Source organism: Danio rerio, chromosome 15 (assembly GCF_052040795.2).
Source record: "Danio rerio strain M-AB ecotype USA chromosome 15, GRCz13ab, whole genome shotgun sequence".
Taxonomy (NCBI): domain Eukaryota; kingdom Metazoa; phylum Chordata; class Actinopteri; order Cypriniformes; family Danionidae; genus Danio; species Danio rerio.
The window spans coordinates 6,555,356-6,576,243 of record NC_141035.1 but is presented as its reverse complement, the minus strand read 5'-3'; the positions used below and the strand labels follow the sequence as shown (position 1 = coordinate 6,576,243).

General features: G+C 34.0%; 1 protein-coding gene across 5 annotated transcripts in view; it reads left to right on the top strand.

Moving 5' to 3' along the window:
* Positions 1-20,888, top strand: part of dscamb (Down syndrome cell adhesion molecule b) — a 317,810-nt gene that overhangs the window by 88,417 nt on the left and 208,505 nt on the right. For all 5 annotated transcript variants that reach the window (XR_015508884.1, XM_087283469.1, XM_087283470.1 and 2 more), the window contains 2 exons: positions 6,256-6,573; positions 8,999-9,145. Coding sequence is in view for 3 of the 5 variants with exons in the window: in XM_087283469.1 (XP_087139595.1) it covers positions 6,256-6,573; positions 8,999-9,145 (465 nt within the window). In the remaining 2 variants the exon portion in view is untranslated. The remainder of the gene's footprint in view (positions 1-6,255; positions 6,574-8,998; positions 9,146-20,888) is intronic.

Here is a 20,888-nt window from a genome sequence, read left to right as displayed (position 1 = left end):
TTACATTTAAATAAACTTTGTATAGTTTACATACAGTTGCAATCAGAATTGTTAACATAATAGTTTTAATAACTAATTTATTTTATCTTTGACATGATGACAGTAAATAATATTAGACTAGATATTTTTCAAGACACTTCTATACAGCTTAAAGTGACATTTAAAGGCTTAATTGGGTTAATTAGGTTAACTAGGCAGGTTAGGATAATTAGGCAAGTTATTGTATAATGATGGTTTGTCCTGTCGACTATCAGAAAAATATATAGTTTAAAGGGGCTAATAATTTTGACCTAATGATGGTTGAATTTTTTTTAAATGCTTTTATTCTAGCCGATATAAAACAAATAAGACTTTGTCCAGAAAAAAAAAATATTATCAGACATCCTGTGAACATTTCCTTGCTCTGTTAAACATCATTTTGAAAATATTTTTAAAAAGAAAAAAAATCAAAGGGGGCATATAATTCTGACTTCAACTGTATATATTTTACATTTAAATATAAATAAACATGGCGATGCAGTAGAACTGTAGTAAAACATATGCTGGATAAGTTGGCGGTTCATTCCGCTGTGGCGACCCCAGATTTATAAAGGGACTAAGACGAAAAGAAAATGAATGAATAAATAAATAAACATTTTCTCAAATATTTGCATGCATGTGTGTATTTATATATACACAGTACACAAATTTTATTAAATTTAAATTTAATTAAAATTTTATTTAATTGTCATTTACCTGTAGGAATGACATCCCAGCCTACTCATCTTTCTCTCTTCAGCCGGATGTATGGCTATTACATATCCAAGTACACTGTGATATTAGCCTGGCTTGTTTGCTCCTTGGATCGTATCGCTTTCTTACTCCAATGGATTCACTACAGGGTGCGTTTCAATCAAGCTGAGGACCGATTGTTTTGGTGTGGATCACGATTGCTAGATTCACATATGCCAAATGAACCGCCCTAAGGAGGCAAACAAGCCAGGTTCCGAAACAAAAGTCTAGGGGCTCTATTTTGACGATCCATGCGCAGAGCGCAAAACGCAGGGCGCAAATGCTTTCAGGCCGTGTCAGGACGCGTTTTTGCTAATTTAAGGACGGGAAATCTGCCTTGCGCCGCGGCGCATGGTCTAAAAGGGTTGAGTTTATTTTCTTAATGAGTTATATGTGTGTTTTGAGAATAAACCAATTAGAGTCTCATCTCCCATTCCCTTTAAGAGTCAGCTGCGTCGCGCCAAGAGCGCATTCGCTATTTACAGGACGCAAAGTAAGTCTAAGGGTGCTTTCACACCTGTGAATCGATTCAGTTGTTCCGAAACAGAGATTACAAATGTTACATTGTTGCTCTTTGCTCTTGGAGCGGTTCGCTTTCACACTGCAAAGTTTCTAATCGGACCAAAAGAGCTAAAAAAAAAGTCACATGCGAGTAAACTCTCCTCACATTGGTCAGAGTGTCAGGGTTTATTTTGCAGCGTCCCGCTAAGCTGTCAGGAGAGGTGGTGATTGACAGGGTGCGTGCGCGCGACGTGTCTGAGGAGAGACGCGGTGGGGAGGGGTGAGAAGGGTGAGCGACAATGCCTATTTGCGGACCGGGAGGGAGACGCGAGATTACCGGGAGATCATCACTCGTTTGCGGGCATCCGGAGACTCGTGAAACTTCCCGCCCTACTCATAATTCTCTCTTCATATAGCCGTAAGCCTATTACATATCCAGAAAACACTGTGATATAACCGCGCTTGGATCGGATCGCTTTCTCATTGCAATCGAACCGCTCCAGGGTTCGTTTCAATCGAGCCGAGACCACCTCATTCAAGCGATCTCGGAGCGATTACTTTGGCGCGGAACAGAGCGCGATTGCCCTGTTCACATACAGTATACCAATCAAACCGCGCTAACTGGGCAAACGAGACACGTTCCGAAACAAAAGTGTAGGTGTGAAAGCATCCTAAGTGGAAAAAATGAGCATTTCACAAGCAAACAGTTAACAGTTAACAGTTTTTTTTTAACAGAAAACTGTTAAACAGAGCATCTACTGCGTGAGAATGAGAGATAATGGATTATAAATAAATACTTTTGTTTGTTAAGCGCAAATATTCGTTTCAAAACTATTTCTAAATTCAGTTTTAATTCCCAGCAAATAAATGAATAATAATAACGAAAATTGCTCAAAAACCTGAGTTATATCCTAAAACACATGCTGTGCCCCATATGGTCTAAAACCTGACAGGTGGGCAAATCTAAGCTTGTTTTTAATAAAACAAATATAAATATGGATATAATAAATAATACTGCTAATAATAATAACATTATACAAAAGCAAATTGTTATGAATGAACTGAAAAAGCCTCCCGAGATGAAGAAGACATAAAAGCAGTGATTTTTCATATTTATGTAGGCTAGAAAATAATATGTTTTGTAATATTTTAATCCTTTATATTTATATTCTATATCTATTCTTATTATATCCTATATATGTCCTTAATATTTAAATTTTTTCATATGTAAAGATATTTGCCTATTGCTCTCTTGTGCGTATTAAGCAGTGCGTAAGCGAGGCGCAACTCTGCGTCGGAGTTTAGACCGGGTTAGTTTTGGTCTAATGAAAAATCTATTATAGTTTCTCAAAATAGCAACGCGCCAGCAGTCCGCCTCAGAACACCTTCCTTTTTAGACCAGAACGCCTATGGGCGCACAAATGAGCGCTAATGCATTTGCTATTTAATCAGCGTAGCGCAACGCCTCAAAACGACTCTTGCGCCAAGCTGAAACTACCAAAAGACTACTGCATCACGCCTTGCGCCGGGTGTATGATAGGGCCCTAGGTGTAAAAGCATCCTACAAGTAGACTGAAGCCCAGCCCATGTTTCATTTAGGGGTGGAGCGAGACATTATAAACATTTGGGTCTTAGCTCAAAATCTGGTTTGAAAACCATGATTCTGATTGAATTACAGACAGATAGCTGGATGGATAGATGGATAGATAGTGGATGGACACACGGAAATATTGTAAAGTGTATTTAACATTAGGGAGTTTTAATTTCAATCCCACTTTAAGCCACACTTTAAGAGCGACTTGTCTAATAAGCAAGCATTCCCGCATGAATTGATGAAGTGGCAGTTGATTAGCGCAGAATGTGTTGAATCACTCGAGTTTTGTAGCAAGGCGACTTTGTCAGTCCTCGCGGAATGAAGATCAACAATGATTGCTTTGATTTACAACAGAGCGAGGCGAGCAGATTCTTATTGCATAAAGGCCAGAATGTTTTCACGCTCTTTAATATCGGAACGAGCGCTCCGCCAAGCCTCTCTGCTGGCAAAACAAGATATTTTAACAGATGGTTGCTTCAGCGTGCCACTTGATGAATGGTACCATATGCCTCCGATTGCCACAGTAAAGATTATCACCATTACGAGTGCTTGTTTGCGGGTTTCGTTTGTTTGCTTGTCGGTGTTTGCTCATCAAGCATGCCAACAACTGGAGTGTTACATCTGAGCATGTGGGCGCACGTGTGTTTATGAATACACGTCTTCTTCTGTTGGGCACCTTCTGCTTTGCGAGCGAAACCCACTGATCCTCAGAAAAGGTTGAAACTGCTGCAATTTGAAACCTTGTTAGAAATTTATGAAGTGCTAAAATGTTTCTTCCCGAGGGAAAAAAACTGCCAGCTGTCACTGGTGAGCCATTTACTGCCAAGCGGAGATTGGCGCTCAGATACACACTGGAGGGCCCGTGGCACAGACATTTCCATCAAGATTTAGCAATTAGCTGCAAGTCATACATCTTGAACTTTGATTATGAATATTTTTCTTGTGATTACCTACATTGAGCAAGTCGGATTTTGTCTTCTGTGTTCTAGGGTTGACCTTTAATGTTAAGGTGTGTAAGTGTATGCATTTGCACTCCTGCATTTACTGGGGTATATTTAGCTGTCAGTTTGATGCATTGCAAAATTATTTTTTCATTCAGCATTTCAGGTTTTGGCTCTTAATATTTACTATGTTTATTTTTGTTTATTAAAATAATTGTTATACCCTGAAAGGTAACACTTTATAATAGCTACACACTATAAATCATTTATTAAGCATTAGCAAATAGTGAATTTATTATCCGTTAAGCATTAACTCCACATTAATAAACGTTAGTAAGCGGTTTATAACTGCAGCTACAAATGCTGTTTTCTTGACATAACCACATTTAAAATGTGCTTAATAATTGTATTTTCATACTTAGTAAATGATTAATTTTTCATTACTAAATTGAGTATCGCATTATTTACAAACCAGTTGTATTTAAGAGTATTTGAGGGTTTTTAGGATCATTCAGAATGAGTTAGTAAATGATTAATAAACTATTGAAATCAACATTTATATGTCTTATTATTCAGGCATATATTAATGGTTACTATGTATGTTAATAAATGCTTTATTAACTCAACTTCATGTATGAAAATACAATTATTAAGCACATTTTAAATGTGGTTATGTCAAGAAAACAGCATTTGTAGCTGCAGTTATAAACTGCTTACTAACGTTTATTAATGTAGAGTTAATGCTTAACGGATAATGAATTCACTATTTGCTAATGCTTAATAGTGTGTAGTTATTATAAAGTGTTACCAAATGAAATTATAAAAGTATTCTGTGAAATATTATAAAATTATAATACATTAAAGCAATTCAGCAAATTTTGATCATTATGCTTAGAGCTGCGCGATTAATCGTAAAAAGATTGCGATCTCGATTCTAACCTACAAACAATATTAATTCTGCTTTTCTATGATTCAGCCAATTATAATTTCCTATAATTATAATTAATTTGGAATAAAATCACTGTCATAAATATTTTGTGCGTCAATAAAATTCACACATCTGTGATTATAAAAACTTAAAGAAAAATGAGACGTACTCGTAATTTTAAGCTGGTCCAATTTCAAAATATACGATTAGAACAGACAAAGGGCGAAGCAATAGCGCAGAAGCTAGTGCTATCACCTCATAGCAAGAAGGTTGCTGGGTTGCTGGTTCGAGACTCGGCTCAGTTGGCGTTTCTGTGTGGAGTTTGCATGTTCTCCCTGCGTTCGCGTGGGTTTCCTCCGGGTGCTCCAGTTTCCCCCACAGTCCAAAGACATGTGGTACAGGTGAACTGGGAAGGCCTTATTGTCCGTAGTTTGTGTGTGTGTGTGGATGTTTCCCAGAGATGGGTTGTGGCTGGAAGGGCATCTGCTGTGTAAAAACTTGCTGGATAAGTTGGCGGTTCATTCCGCTGTGGCGACCCCGGATTAATAAAGGGACTAAGCCGATAAGAAAATGAATGAATGAAAGAACAGACACAGATATATATATTTTTTGTCTGTTTGTATATGACTGATAAATTTACGATGGGTGTACTTTACAAACACGAAATACAGTTTCACCATGGAACACGACAACCTGATTACGAGTACGAATCAAAAAGCGACACTCCACTGTAAAACTTCTGTCACCGCTGTTACAGGCATTAATAAACAAGTGAGAGCCATCGATCACAACGGTGTGCTTGCTGGGAACTGTGACAGCGGTGACGTAATTTTGACAGTGGAGTGTTGCTTTTTGATTCGTACTCGTAATCAGGTTGTCGTGTCCGTGGTAAAACTGTAATTCGTGTTTGTAGAGTACGAGTGACGCTTTTTGATTCGGTTTGATTTTGGGGGTCTCCAACAACAGGCTGATATGCATCCAAGGGCAAAAACACTTTAATTGTCTTATAATATGCATTTATTTTTACCTAATTATCCCAATGACTCCAATATGTTACGTTCAGCGATTTATTTGTTCCTTTCTTGAAAGCGATGCTAATCTGAGCTGATAGGTCCGATGACCCAGTTTGTTGTGATTTGTCAACTGCGTTCAGCGCGAAACAGAGAGGATCACCCACCATGGCTTATCAACAATTTCGAAGTAGTCAGAGCTTGGGTTCCATATTGACGTCATGCCGACACAGCTAAAGATTCGTTACCCCGAGGATTCGTTTAAACTTTTCTGAGTCGACTCATTTATAGATGAATCAATAGTTTTAAACATGGTGCACTTTCATATTTAAGCCTCAGCTGGGTATTTCACTTTACTTAGAGCTGTGTTACACAGTTTTTTTCAAAAACCCATAATAGAGGCCTCTTTAAACAGCAATATTTGTTTTCACAGTGTAGAAATTCAGCCAACATTAACGTGTCTCCACTCATTCATCCATATTAATGCACTTTTATTTTGTCTTTTTCCAGTTTTCGGTGAAGATCTACGTTCCAGCTTATATTTTGTCAATGCATCTCTGCAAGAGGTAGTGTTCTCCAGCACCACAGGGGCACTGGTGCCGTGTCCTGCCGCGGCTGTGCCCCCTGCCACGCTGCGCTGGTACCTCGCCACCGGGGAGGAGATCTACGATGTACCAGGCATCCGCCATGTGCATCCCAATGGCACGCTACAGATCTACGGCTTCCTGCCATCCAGCTTTAGTAACCTAATCAATGATAATACGTACTACTGCACAGCGGAAAACCCATCAGGAAAGATCAGGAGCCAAGATCTACACATTAAGGCCGGTCAGTCAACATCAAAATCCAACCAGACAAAAAATGCTCAAATATTTATTCAGTAATGCCATTTTGTTGTTGTTATTATAGCTTTAAGATGGTTATTAAAAAATAAATAAATTATATATATATATATATATATACATATATATATATATATATATATATATATATATATATATATATATATATATATATATATATATATATATATATATATATATATGTATTATATATATATATATATATATATATATATATATATATATATATATATATATATATATATATATGTCTTCTTTTGCACATCAACAATAGATACAAAAAAAGTAAAATCAATTAAAATAATTTTGAGTTTTTTTTCAGTCTCTAACAGTTCAACACTGTATTTTAAAAATGCTTATAGAGCTGTGCTTCTCTGACAGATGGATGAAAAACACTGAAATATTAATGCATTTTTGCGTAGGTCAGTCAAGTGTACAGAAGACAATGCTGGAATTTGGGTCATTTTTTCTGTCTTTCAAACACCTCAACTAACCAGCAAAGGAGTCTATTAAAAAGCAAAAATTTTGCTTTTATATGTCCACACACACACACACACACACACACACACACACACACACACACACACACACACACACACGCACACCAACACAATGGATTTAAAATGAAACACACAAGATGTGCTTTAACTGCAGACTGTCAGCTTTAGTTTGAGGCTATTTACATCCAAATCTGTTGAACACTGTAGGAATCACAACAGTTTTCATATGTGCCTCCCACTTGTTAAGGGTTCAACAGTAATTAGAAAATTGGCTTATAGGCTGTTTCATGGCCTGGTGTATGTTATTCCCTCTATATATATATATATATATATATATATATATATATATATACACAGTTGAAATCAGAATTATTAGCCCCCCTGAATTATTAGACCGCTTATTTTTTTTTCCCTCAATTTCTATTTAACGGAGAGAAAATTTTTTCAGCACATTTCTAATCATAATAGTTTTAAGAACTCGTCTATGATAACTGATTTATTTTATCTTTACCATGATGACAGTAAATAATATTTGACTAGATATTTTTCAAGACACTTCTATACAGCTTAAAGTGACATTTACAGGCTTAACTGGCTTAATTAGGGTAACTAGGCAGGTTAGGGTAATTAGGCAAGTTGTTGTATAACGATGGTTTGTTTTGTAGATTATCGAGAAAAAATATAGCTTAAAGGGGCTAATAATTTTGTCCCTAAAATGGTGTTTAAAAAATTAATAACTACTTTTATTCTAGCCAAAATAAAACAAATAAGACTTTCTCCAGAAGAAAAAATATTATCAGACATACTGTGAAAATTTCTTTGCTCTGTTAATCATCATTTGGAAAATATTTGAAAAAGAAGAAAAAAATTTGAAGGGGGCTAATAATTATGACTTCAACTGTATATATATAGATATATATCTATATATATATATATATAAATAAATCGTTACCTTGGAATTATAAGGTTCTATCTGCGTTCGGAATGATTTTGAGATATTGAGCTTCAAAGTTTTCGCATACTATATAGCAAACAGTATGTGTGTAACATTTGTTTTTTGTAAATAAAACGTTTTAAAATGTAAACAACTTATAAAAAAACATCCCATAATGTAAATAAGTTGACATGAGAATATGTCAGTAACTCAAAACTTGACAAACATGTCAGAGAGAACCTTATCTAGTGCAGCTAATGCAACTTTCTCAATTTCTGAATTGACTTGGCTTGAGGTAAATATTATTATTTGTCTGATTCTGTAAAGACTAAGACTTTCAGCTCCAAAAAATATGAATTACCTGCTGGTATCAGGTGTGATTAGGGATATAATATAATATCATACTTTATACATGCTAATAAACAGTTATTATCTTAATAATAGTCAGGTAATAAGCCAGCAGTAAGTGGTATGAATTGTTACTAAAGACTAAAGTGTTATCAAAAGAGCTATTTCACTAATATAAACCATTGATACTAAGCTGTATGAAAGTGACTGTATAAATATGCCTGAACACATGGAATCATTAGTGGTTTTTAGTGTTAAAAAATGGAGTTTACAGAATCAAGCACTAATATATATGGTAACACTTTATTTTAATGGTCCATTTGAGTATTAGTCGACTGTCTGCTTAATATCCGCTAATACGGCTCCTTCAACAGACATTTAACTGACTATAAGAAACTTTGCAAGTACGTCAACTTACACTAAGCCCAACTTAACAGTCTACTTCTAATCTAATGAGAATTAGTTTGGCGTCTAGATGCAATGTAACTTAAATACAACAAACGGACCATCAAAGTAAAGTAAGACCATATATATCAGTCAAAGAATTCAATTAGAGTTTAGATTTGTATTGTGTATCTGTAAGAACGCTGTGTTTTCTGTGCACACAGTATTCCGGGAGCCGTACACAGTGCGGGTGGCCGATCAGAGAGTCATGCGAGGGAATACGGCAGTCTTCAAGTGCATTATCCCGGCCTCGGTAGAGGAGTACGTCAGTGTTGTATCATGGGAGAAAGACACAGTCTCACTTGTCTCAGGTAGAGCTGATCTCTCATTATGCCTTTGGTTATACCTACTGTATGCAAAGCAACATGGCACACGTCGAAAACATAATGTGATCTGCTTTTCTTGTGTGAGTGTGTGTGCAAAGCTTCCCCTGAACTGCTGTTCACTCTCTAGCGTTAAATGTCTCAGCCTCCCAACGCTGAAACAAAATCGCTTAGCATGTTAATATTGATCTGCCTCAGCTGTTTTAAAATAGTTGAGTGCCTCACATTACAGTTTATGTTCATTTTAACTCTTTGGCTGTCTGGATTTATCACGAATGGGAACATTCGGAAAAGTTTAAGAGTGGTTGGTAGCTTTAGGCATCAAGTACGTTCGCAGGTAATTTGGAGGAGGCCTACAATTCAAAGCTAGACCTCTTAAAGGACGACAGACGGCAACATCTTGTAGCAGACCCTTCGAAAAATCCATTCTCTCACCAATCAATGTACATCAGCACTTATGACTAACTGACGACATTTCCATGGTAACAGTCGGGTGGTAATTGGCCGGTGCGGATTGGTGAAATGCGGAGTACTACGTACGATGGTCCCCGTTCCGTCATGAATGGATCTGCGATTGTGCGGCCAGTCTCATTTATAAAGATGAATAAGTGTTTCATCTGACGCGTTCGCAGCACATGCCGATATCAAACCGTGTGCAAAATGTCAGAAGCATTAGACCTATCCGACGCTCATCCCTCTCTAAATATTTAATGATGAAGGACCTCAGACGTGCGGCTGAAAGCTCTCTGGCATGTGAAGCTGAAGAATTGTTTACTCTTGCAGAGAAATGGCCTTTGTGAGATATACAGGGAATTTTTTATGCTGGCATGTGTGTGTGTATGTGCGCGCGCTTGATTTGTGTGTGTGTGTTTTAATCAGCCAGGTTTTTGTGAATGTCTATGGACTCTTTAAGGAAATAGCATGCTTCTAGTTCAGATATGGTCGTTTTATAACATGTTTTTCAGCATATTCACTGCAAAAAAGGCTTTCATTACTTAGAGTTGTAGTCTCTAGTCCAATATCAAAAAATTCTTAAATCAAAACATTTTTTTTAATTACATATACACTTTTAAAAAAAAAAAAAGGTATAAAGTGCAAAAGTAATAAATCTACAGATATTTTCATTAAAATGTTTACAGAAAAACACTGTTATTTTACAGAATTTTCCTTAATTATTACCATCAACTACATTCAATAAAGTTACACACTGAGGGCTCTATTTTGACGGTCCATGGGCAGAGCGCAAAACGCAAAGCGCAAACTCTTTCAGGGCATGTCAGGACGTGTTTTTGCTAATTTAAGGACGGGAAATCTGTCTTACGCCGCGGCGCATGGTCTAAAAGGGTTGAGTTTATTTCCTTAATGAGTTATAGTTGTGTTTTGAGAATAAACCAATTAGATTCTCATCTCCCATTCCCTTTAAGAGCAAGCTGCGTCGCGCCAAGAGCGCATTCGCTATTTACAGGACGCAAAGTAAGTCTAAGTGGAAAAAATGAGCATTTCACAAGCAAACAGTTAACAGTTAACAGTTTTTTAACAGATAAATGTTAAACAGAGCATCTACCGCGTGAGAATGAGAGATAATGGATCACTTTCACATTCGCTCTTGCATAGGAAAACCTTTACACACAGACATCAATTAGCCTATAAATAATTAATTTCGTTTGTTAAGCGCAAAGATTTGTTTCAAAACTATTTCTAAATTCAGTTCTAATTTCCAGCAAAATAAATGAACAATAATGACCAAGTGTGGTCAAAAACCTGAGTTATTTCCAAAAACACCTGCCATGCCCCATATGGTCTAAAACCTGACAGGTGGGCAAATCTAAGCTTGTTTTTAATAAAACAAATATAAATATGAATATAATAAATAATACTGTTAATAATAATAACATTATGCTAAAGCAAATTGTTATGAATGAACTGAAAAAGCCTCCCGAGATGAAGAAGACATAAAAACAGTGATTTTTCGTATTTATGTAGGCTAGAAAATAATATGCTTTGTAATATTTGAATCCTTTATATTTATATCCTATATCTATTCTTATTATATCCTATATATATCCTTAATATTTAAATTTTTTCATATGTAAAGATATTTGCCTATTGCTCTCTTGTGCGTATTAAGCAGTGCGTAAGCGAGGCGCAACTCTGCGCTGGAGTTTAGACCGGGTTAGTTTTGGTCTAATGAAAAATCTATTATAGTTTCTCAAAATAGCAACGCGCCAGCAGTCCGCCTCAGAACGCCTTCCTTTTTGGAGCAGAACGCCTATGGGCGCACATGTGAGCGCTAATGCATTTGCTATTTAAACAGCGTAGGGCAACGCCTCAAAACGACTCTTGCGCCAAGCTGAAACTACCAAACAAGTATTGCGCCGTGCCTTGCGCCACATTGCGCCGGGTGAATGATAGGGCCCTTAGAGTTGTAGTCTAGTTTCTAGTCAAAATCAAAAAGTTCTTAAATCAAAAAACATTTTCTACACAAGCAAAACATATACACTGTAAAAAAATAAAAATAAATAAAAAAGTATAAAGTGCAAAAGTAATAAATCTACAGATATTTTCATTAAAATGTTTCCAGAAAAACAATGTTATTTTACAGACTTTTCCTTGATTATTACCATCAACTACATTCAATAAAGTTACACACTAAAAGTTTTACAAAGAAACACTGCTGTATTACAGACTGTTTCTAGATTATTATGATCAAATACATTCATAAAGGTTACACAAAAAGAGTTTTATAAAGAAACACTATTTTATTACACACTTTACCTAGATAATTATGATCAAATACGCTTAATAAAGTTACACACTAAGAGTTTTACAAAGAAACACTGTTATTTTACAGAAATTTCTTAAATCGTTACGATCAAATACATTCAATAAAGTTACACAATAAGCGCTTTACAGAGAAACACTGTTATTTTACAAACTGTTTCTAGATTATAATGATCACATACATTCAACAAAGGGTTACACACTAAGAGTTTTACAAAGAAAAACTAAGCATTTTATAAAGGAACACTGTTATATTACACACTTTACCTAGATAATTATGATCCGATAAGTTCAATAAAGTTAAACAATAAGAGTTCTTGTTAATAAGAGAATCTGGAGCATATTATGAACAGCATTATTGACCCATATTTATTTATTTCAAGTAGTTTCAAACTCATTTTTATGAAATTTCTTTTAAATTTTAATGATTAAAGTCTGGTCTGGTACAAAAATAAAAAGGTTGCATTAAAATGCGACAAATACAAAGAACAAAAATGAAACACATTTTAAAATCATTTGTAGTATTTTTTTTTTCTCTTTAAAAATTGAAAATCAGGAGCGATGCGAAAAATACTGTACATTCGAGCAGTTAACGTGACCGTTCAGTCTCTTTTCCCTCGTCTGCTTAGCATAAATCAGTGTTCGGAGTGGACGTGCGAGCTATTCTGGCCCTATAATTCCAGCTAACACTGGAGATTGTCCCGCAAATCACAGAGAAGATGAAATGCATGATTACAGAGTGGGACTTGTCTTAATTAATGAACTGTGATTGAAAATATAATTACAATATGAATTACCTCTCAAAATAAAGACTGCTCCCTAGTCATTTGAAGCGAGGGCCTGTTTTAAATGTGAATGAACGGGGCCTAATGATACTCTAACTTACCATTAACCTGTCATGCATTTTAAAACGGACCTTTCTGTATGCGCTTTTCAAATTCACGGTTGCGGATCTGTCCCCTCCCGGCTTTTGATAAACAATTGACAGCTCTAATAAAGAGATGAAAGGCTGTGCAGGTGAAAGGGCCCACATGTGTGTGTGTGCGTGTGTGTTTGTGTGTGTGTATCTTCCTCTTTGAGTGTCCAGAGCACAGAACAGGTCCTAATGCACCTTGCATGCAGGCGGTTTTTGTATGTATTTCATGGGTTTGACTACTGAATATTGATGGTGGCCTTTTTTCTTTTGTCATTTGTCTGCATCCAGGCCTTTTATCCATTGGCTTACCCATTTGATATGGTTTTAGTGACTGGAGGGATGCAATCAGCCGCTTGGATGAAACATACTGTATAGTTAAAGTCGATATGCAATCGAGATTGAGCTTATTATGGTTTAAAAATAAACATTCCTTGTCTGTGTGGGGGGGGGGGGGGGGATGGGGGGGGGGGGGTTCGAGGCTATAGAAACCATTTTATTATTTGCAGTGACTTTAATGTACAGTTGAATGAAAAAGGATTGGTTCTATTATTAATTTCTTTTAAAAATATTTAAGAAAATATTTCTTTACACAATCTGTAAACATAATAGTTTTAATAACTAATTTATTTTGTCTTTGTGGCCCTGATGACAGTACATGATATTTTACTAGTTATTTTGCAAGATAGTAGTATTGAAAAATTTAAAAGCCTAAGTAGGTTATTTAGGCTAATTAAGAAACTAAGGTTAATTAGGCAAGTCATTGGACAAGAGTGTTTTTTTTTTTTTTTGTAACCAATCGGATTTTTTATTTAAAAAAATAAAGGGGGCTAAAAATATTTACCTTAAAAGTAGATTTTTTTTTAATGTTGTTTTTTATGTTTCATGTTGTAAACTCCTCTTTGCTCGTAAACTAAAATAAATATAAGTTTCTCCAAAAGAAAAAAAGTAGTTTAGGAAATTGCTTGCTCTGTAAAACACTACTGTAAATAAATTATATATATATATATATATATATATATATATATATATATATATATATATATATATATATATATATATATATATATATGATGTATAAAAACTGTAAAATAAAATAAAAAATAAAATTATAAAAACTTTAAAAATAAATTTAAAAAATGCTTAGCATATATAAGTGTAAATAAATCTCTCTTTTAAATGCATATTTTTAATAGGAAACTATACAGAATTATATTTGTGCATATACATTAGATTAGTCAGTATTGAAGCCAAATCTGGAGCTCATCTAACAAAACAACTTAAGATAACGGTCCAAAAATTTGACCCACCCAAATTTACATGTTATAGAAAAATATTAAATACAAATAAAAAAAAAGAAGAAAAATCAAGAGAAACAAAATAGTTTACATTTTTTTGTAATTTTTTGCAATATTTTTCTTGAAGTCAATAGTATTATTTCTAAATTTAATTTCTAAATGCGATTGGTGACTACATAGTTTTTAATAAAAAAATATCTGTTTAATAAATTTCTTTTGTTTAAATGCACTCAAATAAATTGCCTATATTCGTTGAGAAAAATTAACAATTATGTTGAGCGCTATATATATCCGACCAATCATTTCCCCGACCCTCCCCCTTCCATAAACCCAACCAATAGTGTTTTAAAAAGCACCGATTGACCCTCCCACCCACTGCCCTAAACCCAACCGACAGTGTTTTTAAAAGCAATCAAAAGAAAAAGATAAGCCGTTACGGCAGCCTGATTTTTACCACATTTTAGGAGTTTACCACATTCGCACCCTGTTATTTACTTGCTTATTTTTATTTTTTCACTTTTTTTTTTTTTGACCTACCTGTTTTCTGAAACCAGACTCAAACCCCGTTGTCATGGTCAACTCTATCTGCATGTAAAGTCCGCCGACATACAGTACGTGTCGAGCTACCAGACAAACCAACGCAACATTACGGCAATTCGTAACTTTTTGATTTATTGGCTAACTCGTATGAATTCGTACAATCTAATTCGTACAATTTAGTACAATTTGCTCATCACCCAATGACGGTTGGGTTTAGGGGTAGGTTTGGGTGCCATGCCTCCTTTTTAAAATCCTACATTTTCGTACGACCGAATTTGTACGAATTAGCCACTAAACTGACAAAACGTAAAATGCTTATGTTTACTCGTGAGATAAGGCAGGACAAACTGGTAACAGCGAAAAGCCGTCCGCATGTAAGTAAGCGGTCAGCTGGTAAGTGCAAAAAGAAACAGCAACACACCACCCCTTTTGGTTCGTTTGACGAAATGCAGCCATACGTAGCTCTGGCTACATAATTTGCGATCTCCAGAAATGTATATAGGGCTACATTTTCTAAATGCGCTCATGTTAAAACCATCACCATTATTCATTTATTTTTATTTTCTGATGACATCACCCAGGCCTCTAGTTTTTAAACCCCTCCCATCTAACCAATGTCATATCCATCATGTACATAAAAAAGGTGTGTTTCTAACACCCGCTATTGTGACGGCTTATTCAGAAGCTGACAGCTCCTCTAATAACTGTAGCGTACGCAGCTTGTTGCATTGGTGCTAAACTTTGGTCCCGCTATCATTTTTTACAGCGCTTTGCCTTTGGCTTTTTCTCATTACGGTTTACTTCATGGCTGCAGAAAGTGTCCCTCTCTCATGGCTGACATTCACTGACATTTGTCAAACCATTAAGCTCGATTCGCTTTCCCTTCCAGCGCGGTTAGAGGCGAAATCACAGCCACATGCACTTTACTTATTTAATGGTGTGTTTCTAATGGGACTTTGCCGTAAATATTGAGGGTTTGCGTTTGCGAATTGCGTTGATGAGTTAATCTTTTGAGGCGCTGCTGTGGTTTGACGATTAAGATGCTAACTGGATAATCAAATTCAGCCGTAGTACTTCAATGCGAGCTAATGTTTGAAGCTGTGGGAATTCAGTATTCACTGGTTTGAGAGCAGCCTTTGAATAAGGTTTAAACTGCAACGTCTAAATAGGGTTTAATAAATTGTGAAGAAAATAGCTTTTCTTATATTTATTTAACATACAGTTGAAGTCTGAATTATTGGCTGTTACATGTTTATGATGTTTTTAAGGGATGCTGTAACATTAAGTTGATACTGGTTTAATGTGACAGTTCAAGGATGAGGCGGGAATCAATTCTGAATTGAAGCTTTTTTACTCAATGAAGATAATTAAAAAGAAGATATAGCCTAAAGAAGCAAATATTTTTGACCTTAAAATGTTTTTAAAAAAAATTTAAACTGCTTTTACTTTAGCCGAAATAAAACTAATAAGACTTTCTCCAGAAGAACAAATATTATCAGACATGCTGTGAAATTTTCTTTGCTCTGTTAAACATCAATTCTGAATTGAAGCTTTTTTACTCAGTGGTTCAAACAAAAAAATGTAACAATATTAAATGGAGAAAAAAATAAGCATTTACAATCTTCTCTTTAAACAAAAACAATAAGTGTAAGCCAAATCAAAGAAATTAACAAAACAAAACAATTCTTCAGTCTAAAGTCTAAATTAGGCGACAAAAATAAACAATAAAAATTAAACGATATCTTCAGTGCACACGACACCCGATCTAAACTAAATAAACTACAAAACTCAAAATTACACTGCAAGGTAAGGTAAGGAAGGAATTACAAGGAAGAAGCATCAAGCGTGACTGATTTACATGTGGGGCGAGTTGAGGTTTTACTTTTAGGTTATTATAATTAAAAATAATGTCTTTTAGGCTAAAGTAATTCACAGAATTGACAGAATCAAATACAGTTAAAGTTAGAATTATTTGCCCCCCTGAATTATTTGCTTCCCTGTTTTTTTTCCGATATTACAGTTTAACAGATACACTTTCTAATAACTGATTTATTTTATCTTTGATTTGATGACAGTAAATAATATTTGACCAGATATTTTTCAAGACACTTCTATACAGCACAAAGAGACATTTAAAGGCTTAACTAGGTTAATTAGGTAACTAGACATGTTTGGGTAATTAGGTAAGTTATTGTATAACGATGGTTTGTTCTGTAGACCATCGAAAGAAGATATCGATTAAAGGAGCTAATAAATTTGACCTTAAAATTATTATTTTTTTAAAATAAAAACTGCTTTTATTCTAGTCGAAATAAATAAAACATGATTTTCCCCTAAAGTAAGTATATTATCAGACACACTGTGAAAATGTCCTTGCTCTGTTAAACATCATTTGGGAAATATTTTAAAAAGAAAAAGAAATTCAATGGGGCCTAATAATTCTGACTTCAACTGTATATGAGGACTTAGGAGTGACTAAAATTACTTGGAAATAGGACAATCAAAAAACATACGTACTAATGTCTCCTCTGCTTGTTTGGTGAAAGAAAAGGAGCTGTCGATGTCTAAAAATTTAGAAATTCTAGAATTTACCAGATAAATTCTAAGTAAAACTGTATTTCTTTTGCCTTGTTGGAAATGCAATGTTTTAAACCCAGGTTCTATTCCAGTCATGTTAACCAAGGACCTCAAGTAAAACTTTCCTCTAGAAGAAATTTTCCTTTTATTTTTTTTATACTTGTCTCTTTTATTCCTGTTTATGTAAAGCACTTTGAATTGCGCCTGTGTATGAAATGTGCTATATACAGTAAATACACTTGCCTTGCCTTTTAAATTAAAACATTTGACGCACAAATCTATTGTTACATTTCTTTTCTTACTAACACCTTCTAAAAGCAAAAGGAGAATGAATATTCACTGAACTCCTTGGGTTAAATCTACAGTGATTTTTAACTAGGTGAACTAAACCAGGTACAAATCATTGTATAATAGTAGTTTGTTCTGCAGAAAATTAATATTGCTTAATGGGGCTAATAATATTGACCTTAAAATGGCATAAAAACATTCTAGCTGAAATAAACAAATGAAACTTTCTCCAAAAGAAAAAAAATATATATCATTGGGGATACTGTGGAAAATGTCTTGCTCTGTTAAACACCATTTGGGAAACATTTGAAAAAAGAAACAAAATTACAGGAGAGTGAATAATTTTGACTTCAAAATCGCACCCATAACAGTGTAAAGGTGGTTTAAATACTAAGAACGTGAGAAATACCAGTGCTGCGGACTCCTGTGGGCGACTGCCGCTGCTTATAGAATATATAAAGAGCAGAGGGGCGGTCAGACATGTTGAAAAGCCAGCGCCATGTTTTGAGTGAGTACGACTGGGGCCAGAGACACTGTCTGCTGCTGCTGCTGCTGCTGCTGGGAGCCTGCAGATAGTGCATTCTCATTAGAACAAACCCACACTCCTTTCATCTTTCTCTAGCCTGCAGATTAAGTTGGAGATGGTGAAGCACCAGGCTTACAGACTGAAGCTAGAGCAGAAAGATAAATGTAAACCTCTCTCTCTCTCTCTCTCTCTCTCTCTCTCTCTCTCTCTCTCTACTTTCTCTTTGTGTGTAGAGCAAATGTTCTATGCAGTGTGCTGTGTGGACGTCTCTCCTGAAGCCCCTTTTTTCACTGCTGCTGTAGGAGTAATGTGAAGGTTTCGCATGGCTTTAACCCCCTTCATGCCTGTGTTTCTCAGTCAAAATCTCATATAAGTCCACCCCTCATAAATCTCTCTTTTAAATTAATATTTTTAATAGGAAGCTATACAATATTATATTTGTGCATATATATTTAAGAGGGGGTGGGGGTGGGGGGGGGGGGTAGTTAAAACGTAAAATAAGCTTACATTTATTAATTTAATTTATCTATATGTATTTATTAATTTAGCTTTGTTTATTTATCCATTTAGTTATTCATTACTTGTTTATTTATTTTGCTTTATTTATTCATTCATTCATTACATGTTTATTAATGTAATTATTAATTTAGCTTTATTTATTCACTTATTTATTTATTTATTTATTTATTTATTTGTTTATTTATTTATTCATTACTTGTTTATCTATTTATCAATTCATTACTTGTTGTTTATTTATTTATTTTTTATTTATTTAGCTTTATTAATTTATGTATTTATTTATTCATTTATTTGTTAATTTATTTATTCATTACTTGCTTATTTATTTATTTAGCTTTATTTATTTATTTATTTATTTTCATTATTTGTTTGTTTATCTATTTATTTTTATTTATTTAGTTTTATTTATTTATTCATTTATTTATTTATTTATCTATTTATTCAATAATTTAATGATTCATTACTTGTTCATTCATTCATTCATTCATTCATTCATTCATTCATTCATTCATTCATTCATTTATTCATTACTTGTTTATTTATTTAATCATTTATTTATTCATTTCTTGTTTGCTTATATTTTATTTATTTAACTTTATTTATTTGTTAATTATTTTATTCATTAGTTATTTAGCTTTATTTCATTTATTTATTTAGCTTTATTTATTTAAATGAAAATTTTTTTTTTATTTAATACATCATGTCAGTCAGTCAGTTAACCCATCAATTGATACATAATTGTTGTATTATTATTTCTGTATGGATTGTTGCATTTTAAATATGCAATTTATTTAAATACCTGTTTACTTTATGAGCTGTAGTGTAGTCAAATTTTAACCTGAATTATGAACAAAAGTTGAAGTATATAATATTTTAATAAGTAAAACTGAATGTTAAAATAATAGTAATTATTAGGCCCACACGGAATCTGGGCTCGCAGAAATCCGCATAAATCAGAGTCTGTTTATTTACTTGTATAAATGTTTGTAAATTTATATTATTTCAGTTTTTAAATTAATTTCAGTAATAGTATTGACTAATGTTTATTTGATTTATTTGCAATACAGTTAAAGTTATAATTTATTTCTTTTAGTAGATGTATATTATATGACACACTTGCTTTGTTTACCAAATAAGTGAATCTAGATGGATTTGCATTGATATTATGTTTTTAGTTACTATACTCTCATAATAATTCTGTTTAAATCCACAATTTTTTTTTTACAAAATTTTTAGCAGAAATAGCAAAAAAATGTCCCCAGATTCTGTCTGGCCCTGGTAATTATTAAATTAAAGAGGATTCAAGAGGATTTTTTTAATAACAAAGTTATTATGCCAGAACATTCAACCACAACTTTAAATAAGAGGTGTCAGATTCTGTATGAAATGGTGGATTAGAGATTAAGATGGAGGTGAAAGGAACATTTCCAGTGATTGAAACTTTCTTTCTCAAAATCCACAATCTTAGACTTGCGTTTACACAACGCAGCATTTACACAACATGGCTTCATAAATCAAATTTGTTTCATGCAATTTGGCCATTTACAAGAATTTATTAAATCAATTAAAACATGACATGGCAAACAAGGAGTAACAGATGGACACATGGTGCGATCCAGGAAACACTAAGTGAAACTGAAATAAATCTGAAAGTCACAATATTCATTCCCGGCGTAAAATATGTCCTTCATCTTGGATGCTTAAGCGGTTGAAAATTAACTTTTTTCAATTGACCCATTTTCTCTTTGTTATATGCCATTTAGAGCTTGTACAAGACTAGCAACAACAATATCAGAAATAACCAGATTATCAGAGTCACAGCCTAGATTTAAATGAACTTATTAGGAAAATGGATTCTGAATCTAAATATCATTCAGCAAATTCTTTGATGATTTGAAGTGTTTCTTTAAAACTTACTTGTAAGTCACTTTGGATAAAAGCATCTGCTAAATGAGTAAATGTAACATGTAAATTAAAAGAAAAGTCAGTTTTTAACATTTTTTCAAGATTTTCATTTGGAAAAGCTAAATCATTGTCACTCTGAAAGGATCTGATGATAATTCGAATTTGTCAGAATATCATATCTTCATGACAGTTAACCAAACCGAATCCATGATGATAGAAATATTCTAAGTTTGAATTTGTTGATTGTGTTTATTATGTGTTGATTTTAAATGAATAAAAACAATACTATACTATACTATACTATACTATACTATACTATACTATACTATACTATACTGTACTGTAAAAATGTATCAGGGCTCCTGTGAATTACGTTTTTTACCA